Source organism: Sinocyclocheilus rhinocerous, unplaced genomic scaffold (genome assembly GCF_001515625.1).
Source record: "Sinocyclocheilus rhinocerous isolate Xijiao unplaced genomic scaffold, SAMN03320098_v1.1 scaffold1060, whole genome shotgun sequence".
Lineage (NCBI taxonomy): Eukaryota > Metazoa > Chordata > Actinopteri > Cypriniformes > Cyprinidae > Sinocyclocheilus > Sinocyclocheilus rhinocerous.
The window spans coordinates 196,363-218,406 of record NW_015666198.1 but is presented as its reverse complement, the minus strand read 5'-3'; the positions used below and the strand labels follow the sequence as shown (position 1 = coordinate 218,406).

General features: G+C 41.2%; 1 protein-coding gene across 1 annotated transcript in view; it reads left to right on the top strand.

Annotated features, from left to right (window-relative positions):
• LOC107732137 (threonylcarbamoyladenosine tRNA methylthiotransferase-like) overlaps positions 1–22,044 on the top strand; it is a 249,547-nt gene that overhangs the window by 146,811 nt on the left and 80,692 nt on the right. Inside the window, exons 8-9 of the mRNA XM_016543406.1 lie at positions 8,675–8,841; positions 20,825–20,970. Coding sequence (XP_016398892.1) covers positions 8,675–8,841; positions 20,825–20,970 — 313 coding nt within the window. The remainder of the gene's footprint in view (positions 1–8,674; positions 8,842–20,824; positions 20,971–22,044) is intronic.

The window sequence follows — 22,044 nt, the reverse complement described above, 5'->3', positions numbered from 1 at the left end:
AGAAAAGCGAGCGAGAGACAAACAGGGGCCAGAGGGGATGAGAGTCCCACAGAAGGTCAGACGTAGCCCGAGCGTCCCGGCCAGAAGCATGAATAATTATGGATGTTGTATTTGCGCATCAGAGCCTGTTGTGTCAGTGAGTTTGAGGAAGAAGAGCTTGTGTAATTTGTTTGCAGGCATCAGATGTTGATGTTTCTGAATCCTGTCAAATCGCTTCACTCGAGGTCTTACTCTTAACATCTCTTTAATGAAGACCTTCAGACTGCTGAAGTACTGATCTCACACGTTTTGATCTTATATAATGTTTTATAATATCGTTTATATCTTATATAATGATCGTTTTCATTGTTTTATGCACTATGTTACGGTTACTGTAGATATAGTTAGTGGAGCTTTCAAAGACTTGAATCATAAAGCGCTCACACTGATCGAGCACTAAGTATTAAAGCGCTTGTGCTCCGGATGTGAATGATTCCTCAGATCATGTGTGTGGTTTAGGAGAGGAATATATTGGTAATTTATGAAGTGATCAGACGCACCAGCTTCACCTGCTTTACCAGAATTAAGCTGAAAAATCCCAATCTGCACAGTGGAGGAGGAACTCGTGACATCTACAGACTAGATCACGGAGAAAGAAAAGCCCCAGAACACCATGGGATGTTTGCACATTTCACATTTACTTCATAAAATATTCAAATCCAAGAAGATTTATTAATTTCTGTTTTAGGTGGGTTTTGTCTTTTTTTGATAACTGATTCATTCTCCAGGCTTTTGTAAATATAGCTGCATGTTAATGCAGTATGTTCTGGTCATCGCATGCAGCCGTAGCAGTTCTTTCTGGATCTCACAGAAGCCTTGACGGATCGGACCCCACCCGGGGGAGGATTTGTGGAGGGGGGCTCGTCTCCTCCATCTAAAGCCCACTAATAGGCCCCATTGTCCAGCCCAGCACTCGGCAGCTGCTGCTTTGTGCCTCTATCCTATTCGCCGCTCGGCGCTCAGTAAAGAACTGGCTCCAGGTAGTGAATAGTCAAGGGTGCAGCTAATTTACCCCCCGATCTCTCCCTCTGGCTTTGGGGGAGGAAAGCCAGCTCCCACAATGCTTTGCATGCAGCAGCTGAAGCAAGAGGCTCAGTTATTATCATTCTCTCTCTTTCTGTTAAAGCCGGGGAGAAATCCTATTAGGTTTTTATTTCTCACCTCTGTTGGAAGAGGCCAGGCTTTTGTGAGTCCATTTTTCAGGTGCTGAACTTCTGATGTGAAGAGCTTGAGACTGAGTCACCAGATACAGACGGCATCAAACCCTTGTGTGCTTCTGGAGGTCTGGATGGAGAGACGCTCAGACAGACATTAATCCAGTAACTGCACCGGATGTATGTCAGAGCTGTCTTGACGCTATGAAATGGTCTGACTTTTGGTCCTGTGTTTGCATATTTAGGGGTTCATGCACTGAAGGACACATGGCAAGTCATGTCAAAACACTACAACTGAAAACCCTAATAATGCCGTAACTGTATTATCATGTATGTCTTATATACTCAAATGTGCATAAAAAAAAACATGGCCATGAGCCAATCAAATTGTAGCATCTAATTAGTTCAAATCTGTATGGAGTACAGTTACAAAGTACATATTTGTGCATTCTATGAAAATGAATGTGTACCAGATTTTCTGAAAAATTGGCCAAAAGATGCCGCTGTAATAAGCAACTTTACATTTCCACTAATAACTAAACATTCATTTGTGACAGAATAAAAATTCTTGTTTCTACCGAAGCCTTGATTTAATTATGTTTTTCAGTCTCCCTTTGAGGTTAATCAGATCTTCACCAAACTCACATCAGCTCTAGACCATGCTGACAAAAAGTCATCAAAACAGTTTTGATACATTAAATCGAGTAGCAGATATGATGATGTGATTGTTACTGTAGGTCTGGCCTGTTATGACTAATATACCTAATATCTAATATCTTGTGTGCACAGAGTACAGACTTCTCAAAAATTGTGCATGTAGAGATATGAACATTCTGAAGTATCCGGCTAAGTTTCATGAATTTCTGATGCTCATTGGACTAACAGCAAATTGTAAATTTATCAGATGAAAGCTGTAATAATAATATTGTCCAACAGGGGCAGCATTGCATATATAGTCTTTTTTCCAACAGTTTTTATCAGTTTGAATTGCTGAATAACTTAATAAATGCATATAAATTCATATCTCTGTTTCTCTGTTTTCTATTGGAACAGGAAGGTAGCGCAGAACTAATTAAAGTGGTTGTCTTTTTGACATAAAGCGTTCTCGATTTGTGTCAAAGTCCAGCAAAACCATGGTTTAACTTTCTCAATCAGAGCATCTGATCGGACAGAATTGTGTATTTGACGCTGTGTACAAGTCATGAATCTTTCGTAACGAGAGAGACTGTAGATTTGAAATGTTCGCTTCTTCAGCTTGGATCCTAAAGCTAACAGTCACGTCGCTGATTTCGTGCGTCTCCAGGTTGATTTTTCATTTTGAGGTTGATGAACTGAACATATACTTCAAACTCTGACAACCCATTTGATGCTGAAAGAGGCTGTTGTTTTGTCCAAACCATGTAATGTCTGTATTTTATTTCCTTAATGTCACGTCTGAAATGTATGAATTGTCATTCAGCTGCTCTTGGACACATGCAATACCGAATGATTTCCAATTCAATTTCCTGCTCTACTGTGTGATGGCAAATTACAGCGGAAATGGAGGGAATTAAATGTCCCAGAGTTCTGTGCTGTGACACATACGACAACACCGACCCCGTCATTTATGCCTTCAGTCACGGCAAAAACAGCTAGAAACCAAAGCGCTTGTTTCACGGTTTCTTTCAAACGTGAACGTGACGTCAATGCAGATCAGGATTGGTGAGCTCTAAGCTAATTGTTCGGTTAACTTGTTGTACTGGATCTTGTTTTGTACCGGACAACTGGCAGGGATACGGTGAAGCTGAGAGGACTCTATTCAGCTCCAGGTGTTTAAGAGCTAACGATCAGAGATGAATCGACACATTAGAGCTGGTTTCTGAGCTCGGTCATCATGAATCCTCAGCACACACAGAGACCGTAATTGGCTGTTTTGGGTGTTATTGTCCTCAAACGCTTCACATCACACTTCCTAATATACAGTCTAGAAGGGGACTCACATTAATGCATTGTTCTGAGATTCCTGATTGGATGAAGTCTAAATTGCTAAATAACCAATGAACACACAGCTGTGACGGCACATCAGTTTAACTCCAAACCTGCATGAACTTCTTCCTTCACTGGAACACAGAAACAATGAAATCAGTGAAATCAGTGGGGTCCTCTGCTGTTTGACCTCAGTGCTCTCAAATATCATCTGCTGTGTTCCTCTGAAGAACGTAAGTGGCACAAGTTTGGAATGACATGAATGAGGAGAGAATAACAATGTTGATTTTTGGGTGAAGTGTCTCTTTAGCAGATTATTGTTATAGCAATTATGAGGTTTTTTTTTCTTGCCCCTCAGCTGCACTATTAAATCCCATCACTGACTAATAAGATCTCTCATCTAATAAGAAGAAATTGAAACATGCTGAAGGACATGCTAATGCATTAATAAATGCGCTTCTGCATCACACATACATGCTCAGATAAAAAAAATAAACCTTCTATGCCAATTATCACAGCTATTTGTATGCAAACAGGGCCAGAGTGCATTTCTTTGCTAGTTAATTGGCTTGTAACAGAGTAGAGTCGTTCAGGCCTGTGGGGCGTCTTCAGGTTTGTTGTGAGCAGTATCTGAGCTCAGAGGATGTGTGAAGAGATCACTGCGGATGCTGATGGGGGTTTATCTGCTGCAGTTACTCTAATGTATGTGTGAGCAGTACAGTAACATCACCTCAGCACTGCATACCATCGTCTTACATAAGACACACATGCTTCCCTGTCATTCAGTGGTCTCGTCGCTGCTGTGCTGATGATACGAATAGAATCTGTTCACACTCTGGTGAGACACTGGCCACTGCTTGGATACTTTTGAAAATTATATGATATTCAGTTCTTCAAGTAATTAGTTCATTAGTGTGACTGTAGACTAAAACCTACCAGTTACATTTGACTCTAGGAACGGCTCAGGTTTTCCAATCGGACCTGTGTGTCGTGCTGGTGAATTGTTGGCACAGTGTGCTCTCAGAAGTGTGTTTGAATGGACAACCCTCTGCCTCCTCACTGATAAATACAGACCCGCTGGATCAGACGAGAGCTGTTGTGAATGTGTTGTGGAGGATGAACAGAGGAAGACATGCTGTGACTAAACTAATCTGTGCATGAATACAGATGTACAGAGTCTGGCCTGCGGTCAGCGGATGTTTATCATGCAGATCGAGCGAAACAACATTGGGGCGGATTATGTAAAAACAGCAGTGAGTAAGAGAGAGATGATCTGGTGCGGCTCATAATTGCTGTAAATATTCAGACAAGACACACGAGCATCTCCCCGCCCCGCTGTCTTAGCATGATAATCATTGCTGCAGGAGAAAAGAATGCCAATAGTTCACAGAACTGAACTCTGCAGTGGCTCAGGGTTGAGTCTGTGGAGACGTGCTGAAATGGCGTTTGGTGTCGTACTGTATCGCGTACCTTGTCAGTGTCGTGCGCTTTGCTTGGCCATTTGTTGGGATAAACAGGAAAGTGTGTCCAGCTGAATTCAATTTGAGTTTTGTTAAACTAATTAAAAAGAAGCTTAGTTTACCGCGGAAGCGGTCGCGGCTGCGGTCGTGTGAAGACCGAAGAGTGTAAAGACCATCGACTCTACCGTGCGACGACACCGGCAAAGGACATAAGTATCGCTTTTTATCTCTCCTCTTTCCACTTCTGTTTCAGGTTTTTATAAACTATTTCTTACTATGTGTCAGTAAGTTGTTGTTATTTTAGCATGTGTGTTTGCCTCAGTGTTATTTTTTTAGGATTACTGATGAACTAATGTACTTTGATTTGTATTAGTTATCTATTTTAGTTTTAGTTACAGTTGTAGTCATGTTGTCATTTTATTAGTTTTTTTATTATGTCTATATAGGCTTTTTATTAAGTTTTACTTTTATTTAATTTGAGTTATTTCAATACTTCAACATACAAAATGGAAATGAAATAATATATACAGTATATATTTAATGTATATGTATATGTGTGTGGCAGTACATACACATATGTAGTTGTTTTTTGGTGTTTGGCTTAGTGTTATGTTAGAATCATTATTATACTCATACCTTTTGTTCTTTTAATATTTTTGAATTGTTTTTAGCTTTATTTTTTTGTTTTCATTTAAATGTTTTAGTTTTGAAATGTTGTTGTATGCATTTGTCATTTTTATTTAATTTCTTTTATTTTCTTAAATGTGTGTGTATGTATAGTATTTATAGAGTTTTAGCTTTTAGTTTTAATTACTTTTTTCTTATTTGTAAGTCGCTTTGGATAAAAGCGTCTGCTAAATGACTAAAAGTAAAGTAAAGTAAAAAGAGTCTGGTCTGGATCACACTCTCCTCGCACTCCTCCTACTTTCCTGCTTCCTCCTGCGCCTAGGAGGGTGTTTAAGGGGATTTTTGGGAAAATTAATGCCCGTGTTTTTATTATTATTCTTTTAAAAAGGTGCTAATGAGAATGAGGTTTGTCATGGCAAACTCCACTCATTACAAACAGGGATTGAGTGTTCAGGGCTGATGGGATCAGAGCTCACACTGCCCTCTGTTTGCACAGCATCACTTTAAGAGCATTACGTGATATTAATTATTCACAGGCCAAGTTCAGGTTTAAATGAGTCTGTGTGAAAGCTAATTAACAATTTAGCTTAATTTTCACTGGAAATATTCACTGAAGCTCTAAGTGAATCGTTTCAATGCGGTTCCGCCCTCCACAGTGCAGTTTAATGACCCTCCCGGTGAGTTCATCTGATCCACTCGGACATGTTCTTCAGAGCGTGAGCTTCAGAACGCAGCTTCCTCAGAGCCTGTGTTGTAATGCGACTTATACAACTGGGTTGAGATGATGCACAGTACGCAGAGCGAGAACAAACCGTGGGTCAGCAGGAGCTGTAGCGTGGTGAGGCTGTGGCCCTGTGAGGGTCAGGTTCTGACCCTGGGTTCCTGCAGAGCCGGGCTGGATGAACAGAGAGGATGGAGGTGAGTGTTTCAGTGCAGGAAAGGCAGGGCCGCAGCCACACCAGTGCACATGGACCGCAGCTCCAGCTGTTTCCTGAAACGACACACATCCTTACATCATTGCTCTTTCCACACCGCCCCGTTTCCATCCCTCGCTCACATTCCCCTTCTTTATTGATGGAAAAAGGAGCGGCCCGTATGCAGATGACATCAGCACATGTCGCATATCCAGGCTTAACCCAGGGTTTAGGTGATGGAGAGGCGCTGGGGAGGTGTGTGCTCATCCTGTTTTCCTGTTTTAATGGCAGACGCTCATCTGCGTCACATGGGTTAATTGACTATGCTTTGTGAGGTTGCATGATTACATGTCCCATGGTGCCATGACCCGGCCCAGCTGAAGCTGCCACCGATGACTGAGATTCACGACGGTTATTGCACATTCTCTGTGGCCGACACAATGACCCCTGTGCATGAGACATTATACATGAGCTGCGTGCAGGGATTGTGTGTTAGGTGAGTAGTTGGGTCATGTTCTCCGGCGTTGTCCAGGATGCGTTTAGTCCAGAGTATGTGAGCGGAGCCTTCGCTCCATGACGAAATTTGTGGCTAAAGTTTTTCAGTATGTTTTGAAATATCACAAAGTTCTTTTCAGAACTTATATTAAATGAAAAATAAATACACTATACTAGAAGAATAGTTTTAACATGGTTTACTGGAACGATTAGCCCAAGTCTATATTAAATGACTGTTTAACTCACTTGTCTGTGCAGCAGACACAGCTGAGGGTTGTAGTTACTTCAGAAACAGAGAGAATATGCTGTAACTTTTCCGTTTTTAAGATGATAAATCACAGGACAGCGTTGACATTCATTTTCGGCACTCCTGAATGTTTCTATGTGCGCGTGATCTGTACGTTATGTGTGAGCTTGTGTGTTGTGCACGTGTGCAGCAATGTAGCAGCACATTGAGCAGAGATTATAACTACATGTACAATAAACTGTTTAAAACGCGAATTCACCCAATCAGTAATGAGTATCCACATGCTATAAACAAACATGCTTGAGATATAACCTCCCGCACTCGTCCATCGCCGTCTTTATAACCTTCAGCTTCTTTCTGATTTGAGTGATCCTAATATATCTGTCAAGCTAATGATGTTTAATGTGTGAATGCTTGATAAAATGCAGTTATATAATGGGCTGTTGGCATTAATTGTGCTCGTGATGGAGAGCTCTCGGAGTGAGTGAAAACCATGACGCTCCGACTTCTAAAACAATCCGCTCCTCGCTCAGTCAAAAATCACGCCGCTCCACTCATATACTCTGATTGAGTCTACAGATGTCATCTGGCTCCATCTCCATCTCAGTGATCCAGTGACACATTTTGGACCAGTCCAGAGACTGATGTAAAAGCTCTCAGTGTCTCACTATTCGATGGCATTTTCACTGACAAAGCTGCCCAATCCAACCAGGTGACTGCAGTTTTTGGAGCAGAGCTCCTCTGTTCTTTAAACTGATCAGTAAACTGTAATAGGGTTAGGGATAGGCAGACTCTGAAGACCACGGTCTGTGATCAAACACTTGTCCAACACCGTCAGTCGTGTCCTGTCAGATTCAGCACATTCCTCACCCTATGATACACACACAGTTATTTCGGTGTGGTCCAGACGGTCGTTTCACTCGGACGGCTGTGATTAGATGGAGCGATGCTGAATCTCTATTAGCTGCTGAATGGTGCAGAGAGACAACAGAATTATGATGATCAGCTGGTGTTCAGGAAGCACTAACCTTCTCTTCCCTTGGCTGTCACTCTATTAATAATGCAAGCAGAAGGACACCCATCAGAGCCGCCGCTAATGGCCTTGATCTGGACTTAACGCTGAATTCCTTACAGTTATAAGTGTGCGCACAGGGTCTCTTTCACTCAATCACTATGTTTAAGACTCTTTATGGCTTTGCTAATCATGTCTCTGCATGTTAAGCATCATCCAGCAAAGCCACTCAGGTTTGATTCGGGGTCATGAAGTTGATGGGCCAAACCTTGAGCGTTTCCCAACCGGATGGTGATGCTCTGTCAAAGTCGCCATTGTGAAGTCTCTCACAGTGCAGGAAAGCATGGACGATTGATCACCCAATGAGGCAGCATTCATTATTGGCTGCTCTGGAGAACACATGGAGGCTGAGCTACTGTAGAGTTTATCTCAGACCTTTGCCTGAACTGGTTCCCATTTGTGGACTGAATGACACTCGTCATTCATTATATTTCTCTGTAGAACAGTCTAGTGTCAAGCGCCGTGCATAAATCGAGTGAGCTGTTTATTACACTTACAGGTCAGGGTCTGTATTACAGAAACATCCCAGCTCAGAATCCTGTCCTGTCCGTTTAGAAACTATGGTCTTTTCACTTAGGAAATAGAACTTTTGAAAATCCTAAGCCATCTTCCATTCAGTACAGAGAACTACTGGCATTGAATTCTCTGTAATGAATGGAAAATGCCTGTGTTTAATCAGCACGACTGGTCTTGTGTTGCAGAGGGCATCTGTGAGATCTGGCTGACCAGCGAGGACACGGGTGCGTACGGCAGGGACATCGGCACGGACCTGCCCTCTCTGCTCTGGGAGCTGGTGAAGGAGATCCCGGAGGGAGCCATGCTGCGCTTGGGCATGACCAACCCACCGTACATCCTGGAGCATCTGGAGGTGCGTCCGCTCCCTCAGCTAACACTAGGGGTGTATGGGGTGATACGGTTCACGTTTCAGTATGTTTTCAGAACAGCCAGTGGGAAAAACAAAACAAAAAATTAAAACAGCTTTTTGTTGTTGTTTTGCTTTGTATTTATTTTTATTAAACAGTAGTTTACAAAAAAAATGGATAAAACATAAGATATAAGTTATGCGCTGAGGAAAACATGTCTCAAATGCATTAAGCAGCACACGCATCTGACAGGAAGGCAATCTGCTTTAAACTCTATGCTAGGCTAGGTTGAAATGCTTAATAACCAAAGGACCCATGCTAAAAATATTCAATACCAATATTTGTACCATTACACCTCTGTGAGGCACTCATGCTCTGTCTGGCACATTCAAACGGCAACGTTTGGTTTTTTTCTTCGATTTTCACTGTGTGTGCTACATTCCTTGAATTAGATGAGCTCACTTTTTTCCCTAGCAAATGGACAATTATTATGGCATCTGAGTAGTTTTGGTGTAGATAGTTTGTGTGAACAGGCCTTCATTGTCTCTTGTATCCGTACGGTTGATTTCTAGCACACAGGAGTGACTGTAGCGGCGACTCATTCAGTCCCATCATTCTAGAACAATACCCAGAATGCCGTGCGTTCCCCCTCTGAGCCTCAGAGGCCGAGGACACTCGTAATCCCTCAGACGGCTGCGAGAAGTGCTGGGAGAAGCAGTTTTATTTTGCGGAGGGTTAATTGAGGTTGTAATTTTGTCCCCTGATGTATAGGTTACGTTTATGCTCTGTTACATTCAAATTAAAAAGTGATGATTTTTTTCCCCCTAAATGAAAAGAAATAACAATTAAATGCTAATTAGAAATGTAGGCGTACTTGTATACGTGCTAGAGGACGGATATTTCTTTTTATGTGCTAATTTGATTTCCATCATTGGACTATTTGTTCTTATTTCATTTCCACGTGCTCAGCAAGTATTTTTAATTGCATGTCGTTGCTTTGATGCGTCTGTTTGTCTTACGGGAAGCAGCGGAGCACGAGTTCACGATCACTGCTGCGCTTCTTTCTGAAGGAGACTGACAATCTCCATTAACTTCTGCTACACGAGCAGGTAAGACTGTAAAGTGTTCGCTCAGCGTGGCAGTCATGTTTCATCAGGCACTCTGTGAGAATGAGGTAAAATGCTTTTCTCTGGTGATGGAATATAAAGTGGCGTCTCAAGAGATCACGTCACTTATAGACAGATGGGCCGAAATCACACGCCTTCACACGTTAAGACACGTTAACACTAGAACTTTCCTCTTCTTATGGGAACACGTCCCCCTGACTTTACCAGATCTCCTCCATTTACTGGCTCTTAAGTGTTTTTTTTTGTGGTGGAGAGCTTTCACAGCGCTGGTAAATGACTGTGTTATTCTGGAGGCAGCGGCTGTCTGACACTCTTTCTGAGGAGTCATTTAGCAGCATTAGAGGTGTTTAGCAGAGCAGATGTGTGATGGAGGCTCTGTCTAGCTGACTATTGAGTTTATGGACATTGAGTCTTTCCGCGGTTGAAACACTGATTACATGAGACGTGAATCATTTCAGTAGGTGGTTCTGTTTCTTTCAACACCTTCTGATGTTCATTCATGTTCATTTGTTGCTGTTACTAGTAGCAAAGAGTCACAGTAAGTCATCGATCATGCAGGTTGAGCTCATGTTAGACATTCATTTTCAACTCGACTTTTAATTCAAATTATGCTGATAATATAGAAGCATTTTTCAGGTTTCTGTGCATCACTGTCAGCTCACGGTCACCTCGGAATAAGAGAGAAACAGACTAATATTAGCGTAGTTAAGTAAAGTAAAAGTAAACATCTCTTCAAGACGCATGATTTGAGGAATCATTCATGTCTGCGGTGCCGTTTGTTCAGTTGTTTGTAACCCTAGTCATGAGCAGTAGATGCTTGACTAAACTACAGCTAATTAAACCACGATGCAGAATAGAGAAATGAAATGAACTGAACAGAGAGAGAGATGTGTGAACATTCACAGTTCAGTCAATTATAGCTCAGGCTCTGGAGACTCGCCACAATTTGTATTTGGAGCGGCTGCTAATTTCATCCCAAACATGGGCCATTTTCATATTAATGAACCGCCAGAGACTCTCTGTCCATTAGGGGCTTAATGTAGCATTGTAGGGACAGTAGATGAAGTCTCCTCAGTCTGTTCTTGAGTGAGCGTCTCTCTGGAGGACTGAAGGTAGTGAGACTCACGAATGCAGCAGATAAAGGAGCGTTTCTGTCCTGATGATTCCTGTGGAGTCGTTCTGAAGCTGTTTGTGTTCGGTGTGTTTGTTGGTCCATCTGCATCCGCTCTTATTCCTGCAGGTGTGAACAGAAGCAGCGGCGCGTCTCTCAGGACACACGACTCTTTAATCACAGATCCGGTCGGTGAGCCGTAATTGGCTTTCGCTCTCACACAGCACCTGTCAGACCTCTCCTCTCTGATCCTGCGGGATCGGCGTCCTCCACTTCTCAGCTTTCACTGCTTGTTATGGGAATAGTGACGTTTTGAGCCATTTATTGCTGGAATTGAAACGAACAGAGCTTCATTTTACTGACACATTAATGTTTACAGAATGATTGTTATTTTAGCAATACATGCACTGTTAGAAAAAAATTATAATAATTAGCCCTCATATTCCAATATCAGCTCAACCAGACAGATACTGGTCATTTTGAGAAGCTAATATGAAAAACATTTTGCAGTGTCATGCAGTGCAACAAATATAAAGAGACAACCATAACACAAGAAATTAATATATATATAAGGGGTGTAACAGTAAATGTATTCGTCCCGAACCGTCACGGTACAGACGGCACGGTTCAGTTCATGCAGTCAGACGATTAATACAGTTAGTCATAGGTGATCAATCTAGTGATAGGCACGGTAATGTTACGCTAACGTTACAATAGGAAAGAGCAGAAGAGACGATCTATGCTCCAACCCAAAACAAGAGTTCAGATCGCACACAAGAGCTCAAAGAACCTCCGGCTTGTTTTAAATCAGCATTGTGGGAACATTTTCGTGTACTGCTCCGGTCGACCGACTGTAAATCGGAACCGGTTTTTAGTTTTATTTGGGCTGATCTCTATTCCGGAGTTGCACACAAACTGCATTGCAGTCATTTCCCAAAATGTTATTTGTGTGGAATTTTTATGAAGTCTGTAAAGAGGAGAAAATACTGTAGCAGGCAGATCAAGCTCACTGTTCGCGATGCTCGAAATACAGGAAGACAAATGTGTGTGATTTTATAAGAAAGTGTCTCTGAAAGGAACTGACCATCTTCAAAAAAAGTTGATAATATTTTCTTTTCCTTTTACCAAGGAAACGCTGTATCGCTGCTGTTCCATGAGCGCCACCTGCTGTTATTTTCATTCAGACCGTCTGCTGTTTCTGTTGTGTACAGGTGTCTGATGTAGCATAATTTCACAAATCTAAAGTCAGTCCATTCTGTCTTGCTTTCAATCTTGAAAATACAATCTAATTCAAATCAAAAAGAACTGCTCATGCATGTAGCATTACTGTCTGTTCAAAATAAATTAAAAAATTAATTTTGTATCGAACATATCGAACTGTGACCCCAAACCCGAGGTACGTACCAAACCGTGACTTTTGTGTACCATTACACCCCTAATTTATATATTTAGTTATATATATTTAATATTTATATATTAGGGGTGTAATGGTGTGTACAGTGTTGTGGGAGATAACTTCCCAAAAATGTACTGATATTTATTGGTTAATAATTCTTAATACTTTTTATTCAAAATCATATGATACCAACATAAGTGAGTAGATTTCTAAGAATTTGACATTTTAAACTTAATATTTGTATTACTAGAGTAATACTGCAGTCCTAATTATTATTCTTTGCCAAAAAAATTGGTAACACATGACTAGTTCTCATGATCTTATACTTCTTTTAAAGCTTCTGCCTAAAAATACTTGTATGTTTTTTTAGATAATTACACATATAGTTTTCATTTGTTTCACGTTTTGATCACGTCACATCCTTCTCAGACTTCCTCTGGAATGGAAGAGTCATTTCAGAGATTTAATCATTGCACTGTTATTAAATGTGGAGAATCATCATAGTAAAGCATGAGTAGATGAGTGTGAATGGACTATAATATCAGTATGAAGACAACACGAAGGAAAAACCCATCATGATTTCATGGAGATACTCCAGATCTCAGATCCACATGTCAACTGAAGGAGCAGCTAAATTTAGATGCGTGGTTCTTCTCCCATCGACCGTCCTTCGGCTCTCCTCTGTGCCGTATGCAGAAATCCATACGGATGAAACCTGGCGTTTATAGAAAAGCTTTTACCCTTGCAGATGGGAAGCGGGAACGGACCGGCAGCCGTCGATCATCGACCGCTTAGCGCTGCATGTGTTCAATAGAGTCCTGTAGCTCCTCCAGGACACACGGTTCCTCGCTGAACGAATTACATTTTAATGGATTAATTATCCTGTGCAATGCAAAGTGAGAGCAGCTTTTAGAAAGTGAGTTATCTGTTCAACAGCTTTCCTTTAATCTGATTGTAAACGGAGCCTGAAGCGATGAGGAGTGTGCAGATGTGAGAGGGTGATACGGCCGAGGAGCAGGAGACAAACCCTTCACTGCCATCTATTCCTCATTAACCCTCCCAGCAGGCCAAAGGTCCTGACCCGAACGCTGAAGGACGAGCGTCAGCAGAACAGCTGCAGCAACACGCGTTTAAAATGCTGCTTGAGAGATTTTCTGAAGAAGGGTTCAGGGAAGTGCTCATATCAAGGGGCAGCTCACGACTGATCTAAAGAATCCAGACAGAAATGTGTTGCCCATTCTCAATGGGAAAGTGCCCAAGCAACATCGCTCGACAACATCGCTCAAAAACACGCCCCGTCAGTCTGAGTCTCACACAAGCACATCACAAGACTTCAGAAGACATGAGTCATGTGACCGGTACTTATATGATGATTTTTGTCATTTCATAAATTCTGTTCCAAAGCAGAACTACCCCTTTAAGTGGTCCGTGATGTATGGATTGTTTTGTTCTGTGTCTGAACCCTCATCACCTCATTCAGCTTGAGTCCATTTAAACACTGATATGTTCCTTTCGTCTCCATGTCCTCACGCTTGTCCTGCTCCACACGCAGCACATGTTCACCAGATAATGCCGATTATACACACAGGCTCAGATTCATCGCCTGCTGGAAAAAGCTGAATATCATTAGAATGACTGACAGATAAAACTCACATCACAGTCATAGTGTCCTAAAGCATGACATTGTGCTTCATATGCTTCATCTTTGAAGAAAGTGATGTTTGAATGCGTCTGTTTCCAGCGAGTGTTATCTGGTCATCTGTGAAGCAGCGGGTTGATCGGCTCCGTGCTGCTGTGGTTCGATTGATGCGTTACGTCGGGGCGGAGCCAGGCTGATCATGTGATCCGATTGGCAGATCTGATCTGATCCTTGTGGCGGACTATATATATATATATATATATATATATTATTTTTTTCCGTCATTGAGCATTCTTTGACTTGATTTAATTTTCCAGATTTTTCACCACCATCTCTTTGCACTGTGTAATTTAATTGGTCAGCTTTTTTAAACGAGCTTTCACACACTTTACCACAGTTTCTGGTCTTCGTGAATAATAGTATCTGTCCTGATCTGCTCATCTGTGTGAGCTGCGAGTTCAGAATGACTTTCTTTCAGGCTGAATGTTCAGATGTTCAGTATGTTTTCATAGTCTGTCAAGCTCATAAGATTGGACTTCTCATAATATGAGCTTTTAAAATGAGTGTTTGCTTTTAGTTAATATAATATGATTGAGGTGATACTAGGAGCTGCATCCGCCGGTTGGTTTGTCACTCTTTGATGATTTGGCTTAGGGCTGGGCGATATGACCAAGATCTTATATTACCATACAAGTAATTTTATTTCACGGTAACGATATATATCACAATATAGTTATTTTTGCTTTAAATAAGGTATAACATTTTTTATACCAAACAAATTTAATAATTCTTGTTACCAGTGTCAATATCATAAAAAAACTAATACTAGTCTAAATTAAAATAAATAAATAAACTTCAAACTCACTGAAGGCAAGTAAACAGTCAGCAATTAAAAACTGCAAGCAATAAGACAAAAAACTACAGTAGAACAAATAAGAAATGCTTCATACATTGTATAAAGTAATCAGATGTATAAAAACACTGCATATTCTTCACTGTGTAAACTATATATATATAAATATATATATATTTCTTATTAAAGTTACAAAAGTGATTTAGTCAAGAGCAGTGAGAGATGTTCTCTCTTTTGTTGATTAACATGAATGACAGACAGCAGGAATATTAGACTGCTGTCACTTTAAGAGCTGCCCGGATCCAATATACTGTTACACTTGTGTTTTCTTTCTCAGCTGTTTGATTTAACTTAAGACCATCTGTGTTTACGAGGATACTTGCAAAGACGGGCATTTTGACACATAAGTATGTGTATTTAACCGTTCACGGCCTATAAAGTGTAAAATAACTCTGTTCAATACTCGCGCGCTCTATGAGCACCGTCTTCTCGTGCTCTTCCTCTCTGATGGCGCTCAGAAACAGTCTCTCAGACAGCGCGCATATAGCTAAACGAGTTCTCTCTCGCTGCTGATTGTGTTTCAATGGCTTAAATCACTTGTTTTTAAACCGCAATGCTTAAAAACGTGTGCTAACGATAAGTTTTTGTGACCACGTAGCACAGCAACATCACGTGAGCGTGTAACCGCGATAGAGACGACAGGTTTTTGGTGTCTACTGGTATATTGCCCACCCCTGCTTCGGCTGATACTTTAACGTGTGTGCTCATTACGGAGGGCTAACTGTGAGCAGGAGGAGAGAACACAGAAACACTAGACACATATATTTGGTATCTGATGTTAAAGTGAACATTTGTATGCATCAAGCACATATCTGAGACTGAGTTCGGTATGTTCAGCTCCTCTGTCTGCGGTGTTGTAACTGCTTTATATGCTTGTATAAATGAGCACGTAAGCATTGTCAGAAGTCTTGAAGGCCTGAGGCGAAACACTTCTAAGACACAGAGCCTTAATGACGGGATCAGAAGGTCTGCTGTGTTGGAGGTTGAGGAGAAGAGCAGGTCTTGTCTAGACTCGGATCTGCTGTTATGTGTGTGTGTGTGTGTGTCAGAGACGCTGCATCATCAGCAGGTGTCATCAAATCGTTCTAGCCTTGTCGTCCTCAGCTGTCACTTATCTCGCATGCAATCTGCCACAGCTCCGCCCCTTCAGCACATGGGACGCGTGATTGGCTGATCAGAATCATGGGAGGCCCCTTATCGTCCGTCTCTAATGAGCTCTGAGCACATATTAGCATGAGTGCATAAATTAATGTTTTCCTTGAGCAAATAACTTGCATATTAAACGATGCTTTGGGCTACAAGGTGCAGGACATACAGACATGAAGAATAATTAGGTTTGTTAATTAACGCTTGTGTGTTTCTCCTGCTATCGCGTCTGATCGGATCTGATACTCCAGAGTGATGTGTGCGTCTGCTCGGAAATTAAAGTGGGTTTATGCTTCTCTTTGTGAGCTAATGGCCGCATCCTCATATTGAATATTCAACACTTTAGAGCAATCTGCATAATCTTCCACATGAATTATAGTCCCTGTTTCAGCAGTGCATTTCAGTGAGCTCAACGTTATGACCAATGATGACCAGATTATGCAGATTGCTCTAATTATGCCACACTGTGGCATTTTTTGGTCCAAAAGCCCATCACTATGATCAGAATCGGTCCAGTCAGACAGCATCCATACTGTATATATACACTGTCGTTTAAAACACACACACACACACACGCATTTGGACCACATAACGCAGGGAATACCAGGTGCACACTAACACTGTGTGTGTTTATGTGTGTGAATAGCTACTGTGTTATACCAGTGTATTCACTCGCTCTTGACTTGATGTTAATAGTCAAAGTTACGACTGTTTGAGGAAACTAACCAGTAGGCTAAAGAATGAAAGAGTCCATGAACAAGCTGTTTATTTGCTCTATTACAGGCTGAACTAACCTTAAAACAATCACAGTCCAAACACAGATGCTACATGCATACATGTAAACAGCGCAGCGCTGCACTTATAAACACTGCTTTAATACACCGAGCTAAGATGAAAAGAAATGCCATCGAAACTTTTCTGAAGACACTCAGTTCCCTTCAGAGATGCATTCTTATAACCCTCCACCCCAAATTCAGTGTTTAGAATTTTCTTCCAATATTTCGAGCATCGTGAACAGTGAGCTTGCTCGGTCTGTACAGGATTTTCTCTGCTGACTCCTCTAGCGTCTGTCTTTATCGTGTTAATGTTCTGTTTAAAGACTTGTCAGTATTTCTGTAGGTGGAGCAAGATACTTCATCACTGATCATTCAGTGAATATGCCATCGAAACTTTTCTGAAGACACTCAGTTCCCTTCAGAGATGCATTCTTATAACCCTCCACCCCAAATTCAGTGTTTAGAATTTTCTTCCAATATTTCGAGCATCGTGAACAGTGAGCTTGCTCTGTCTGTACAGGATTTTCTCTGCTGACTCCTCTAGCGTCTGTCTTTATCGTGTTAATGTTCTGTTTAAAGACTTCAAGATACTTCATCACTGATCATTCAGTGAATATAGACGGCAGGAGGGAGCATACGCTTGTACGCTAGGTCAGGTTAAAACCACATTCTTAAAACTTAGTTGCTTTCTTATTTTCAAATGTTAATTCTTATTTCCATTTAATATTTATTTTCATATTGAAACTATTTAATATTCATGTTTCCGTTTCTCTTTTTCTCCGCCTGTAAGTCGTTTGTAAAGCTGTCTGATGATGTGCGGTGTCTGTGATCATGTGACACGCGTGTTCACTCGCTCAGCTTCTTCACACGTCCCAGTGCAAGTGGACTCGATTGATCTGCTCTGCTAATCAGTCACTATTCTTTCGACTAATTAATTATTTTAATTCTGATCGTCTAATGTGAAGCCCACACACAGTGGGCTGCACCCACACAATGGAGTTTAATTGTGACGATGATCCGTAATCAACGGTTCCTCTGAATGAGACTGAGAGAAATAGTTGTTCCTCTCCTCTCTGTTTTGTTCTTTGAGTGAGAAACACAGGTTGTGCTTTATACATTTATTTTTTGATTTGATTAATTGACAGTGAGGTAATCTCCTGAACTAGGAAATATATGTTTATGAAATGCATCTAAGGTTTTTTACACTGCTGTCTAAAAGTTTGGGGTCAGTAAGATGTTTTAATGTTTTTGAAAGACAATGTCTCTTCTGCTCATCAAAGCTGCATTTATTTGATCAAACAGCTGTTTTCTATGTGAATATCTGTTAAACTGTAATTTATTTCTGTGATGCGCAGCTGTATTTTCAGCATCATTACTCCAGTCTTCAGTGTCACATGATCTTCAGAAATCATTCTAATATGCTGATTATTAGAAACATTTCTGATTATTATCAATGTTGAACACAGTTGTGCTGCACAATATTTTTGTGGAAACTGTGATACATTTTATTTTTCAGGATTCACAGATGAATAGAAAGTTCAAAAGAACAGCATTTATTTGAAATCTTTTGTAACATTTATGTTTGCATGTATTTACTGTCACTTTTGAACAATTTCATAGTCCTTGATGAATGAAACCATTAATTAAAAAAAACAACAGTCTTATTGTTGAATATTAGTGAATGCACACGTGTGAAGCACATCAGTTCTACTCTGTACGTGTGTTTGAGATGTTTATGTAAGTTTGTCCAGTAACAGCAACGCAGCTGCCGGAGGTTTATTGTCTTTTTCATAGTGAGATGTGATGATGTGCGGTGGGTAGGCGGGGCTTTCATGTCGATGGGCGGGTCACATTGTCTCGTTGTGTTTTGCTCATTTTTGGTGGCCTCATGTACAGGTTCAGCTCTGTTTGGAGAGTTTAGCTTTCATCCTATGATCTGTCTCTCTGTTATTTAGATATAGATATGTAACACATCGCACTGCTTCTCTGTCCTTTACTGATGACCAGGATCTGCTCCGACGGTCCCTCTTGCCTGGTGTTTTTCCATGTGCCGCATTCGTCTCTTGGGGGAAATGTGCCCAGTCACCAGCTGGCCCCTGGGATCCAGATAGTTGTGAAGTTAAATCGCTCTCACTTGGCTGTTAAACACTGCATATGGACCGCTTTATGAAAGGAAGACTCACATCACGGGAACTAAAACACTAGAAGTTAGCGAAGATGCTGAATTTTTCTGAGTTGTGTTTGATGTGGCGTCAGCATTGTGGACGTTTCTCTGAACTCTCACAGATGATCTGGTGTTCACATTTGCTGCAGTGAAACGCTAACCCTGCGCAGCTGTGCTCATGCAGTTAGATTGTGTTACTCTAAACCTCTGATGTGAGAAACACTATAGCGTCTCCTCTGAACACTGAACCTCTCCAGACACACACGCACACACACACACTCTCTCTCTCTCTCTCTCTCTCTCTGTCACGCACGCACGCCCACACACACACACACACACACACATTTCTGCTTAACCCTTCATTAACAGCTTTTTTTTAGCAACATTTCAGCTGTAATCTTGTTTAAAGTTGCACATATGGCATGCACAGTGTATTTTAGCAGGTTTCAGGGAAGAGTTTTGTCTATAAATAAGGGATTGACACTTACATTTTGTCCACAGAGTCACATGTTTAGGAGCGCATGAAAAATCTTTAGAGTCTCAATGATAATTGGTCAAATGATGTGTTTTCCTCAATGAAGGGGACAATTACAAGCAAAATTATTTAATCTATTAGAATGCAAAAGTATATTAGGTTTTTAAATTTACTTTAAACTGTACAGGTGCATCTCAATAAATTAGAATGTCGTGGAAAAGTTCATTTATTTCAGTAATTCAACTCAAATTGTGAAACTTGTGTATTAAATAAATTCAATGCACACAGACTGAAGTAGTTTAAGTCTTTGGTTCTTTTAATTGAAAGGAGCCCCTACCATGTATTGAGTACATGTACAGTAAATGAACATCCTTTCCAGAAGGCCAACAATTCACTAAAAATGTCTTATGAAGTATTCTAATTTGTTGTGAATTGGTGGGTTTTTGTTAAATGTGAGCCAAAATCATCACAATTAAAAGAACCAAAGACTTAAACTACTTCAGTCTGTGTGCATTGAATTTATTTAATACACGAGTTTCACAATTTGAGTTGAATTACTGAAATAAATGAACTTTTCCACGACATTCTAATTTATTGAGATGCACCTGTATTTATTAATTATGCATTTATTTGTAGGCCCTCTTTGCTTAGCTGTAATAAACTGATTATTATGCCAATACTAGTAAAATAAGTTTGTGACGAGCAGCCCAGAGAGAAGCTACAAGAGTTTACTCTTATAACTGCCAGAGACAGTTTGTTGTGTAACCAAATTACCAATAATAACTAGGAAAAACTTTATTATTTTCTATTGCCAGCTGCTCATTCAAAAAGATAAGAGGGAGATAAATTATGCATTCTTACTTTTACAATACAAACACAGTAACATTGTGTATTGATTGACTGCAAACGGCTCTGAAAGCATGTTTTGATTTTGAATGTGCAGCGCTTACATTGATTTAATGAAATCACAGCCTTTTCACATTAGGTGATTCCTGAATTTAAGACCTCTTAAAAGATTAAGGTGTTTGTTATACTATTTAAGATATTGAAGACTTTTTACAACTTTAAATTTCAAACTGATTTTTTATCACACAGGGATTTTTTCACATGCATGCTCATAAATATATTTTCACAGTGAAGAACTCGCACTGCCAACCCCCGTAAACCAGGAAGAAATATTGGTTAGATTATCATGTTACTGTTCTCTTCTTGCATCACGCCGTGTCTGTGTGGTTCCTCAGGAAATGGTCCGGATCCTGCAGCACCCGCGGGTCTACGGCTTCCTCCACGTGCCGGTGCAGTCTGCGTCTGACAGCGTGCTGATGGACATGAAGAGAGAGTACTGCTGCGCAGACTTCAGACGCGTCACAGACTTCCTCCAGGAGAGGTGAGTCCTGCAGGAACCTTCACGTCTCTACCGATGAACACAGAGAAGATTGGGATTCGACTGATGTGTTTGTCATCCGTGTGTTCAGTGCTGGGTAACGGTGGATGAAGTGCACACTACACTCAATAGTATGGATTAAATCTTGACATTTTGCAAATGCCAGTTTTTATGAGTTTGATAATCTCTTCATTACTGTTTATGATTATTGTTCGCGAGTGCATTTGTTGCAGAGCAAATCGATGAGTCTGAAACGCTGAAACACGTGTATAAATGGAGGACGTGACAGGTCAGTCAGATATCGATGCTTGTGCTTTACAATAGAGTGAGAAACGTCTCGCTCTCTGAGCTTCAAATCCAGATGTTCATCACTGTTTGATCGCTTGTAAGTGAATCAAAGTAATGAGCAGACAAATGCATCTGTACTGAGAGCTTTGAGGGCTGGGATTGTGTTCAACGCCAGCAGTGAAAGTGTCCGAGAGAAAGAGACAGACTGCCGTGTGTGTGTCTCTATAGTGACTCAGGTGTCGTCAGATGCTGATGATCAGGTAAGGCGTGTGATCGGTCGGATCAGTGTTTCTACAGTGATAGTAAGTGATCACGCTATGGCTAAAGCAGCTGTCAGCAGGGTCGAGTGTCGTGCACGTGATGCTCTCTTTCAGTACTCAGGTAAAGCATGAACACTGTGTGAGAGAGAACAGAGAAAGCAAACGAGAGGTTTTTCTGAACGTCATGAAACATCTTTCCCTCCTAGAGGACGCTGGGTAAAGCTGACTGCACTGTGTCTGATAGCCGCTCCACGCTGGCCGGTTCATATGTGGCCGTCCATCACTCGTGTTAAGAGCCTGGAGCGGTCAGGGCGGCTCAGGAAGAGGCCAGCGCTGGTCTTACCTTTCACACGGAGCGCCTGCTGCCCTTTCACCTCACAGACAAACACGGCTCACTTTACCTGCAGCGCTGCTGGGGTCACAGAGGTCAAACGCCTGTTCCCTTATCGGGTGGCACAGAGTCAGAAAACTTATGCTCACAGCAGAGCTTCAGACAGGGAACGCTGAGAAACCACAGTGTGTGTGTGTG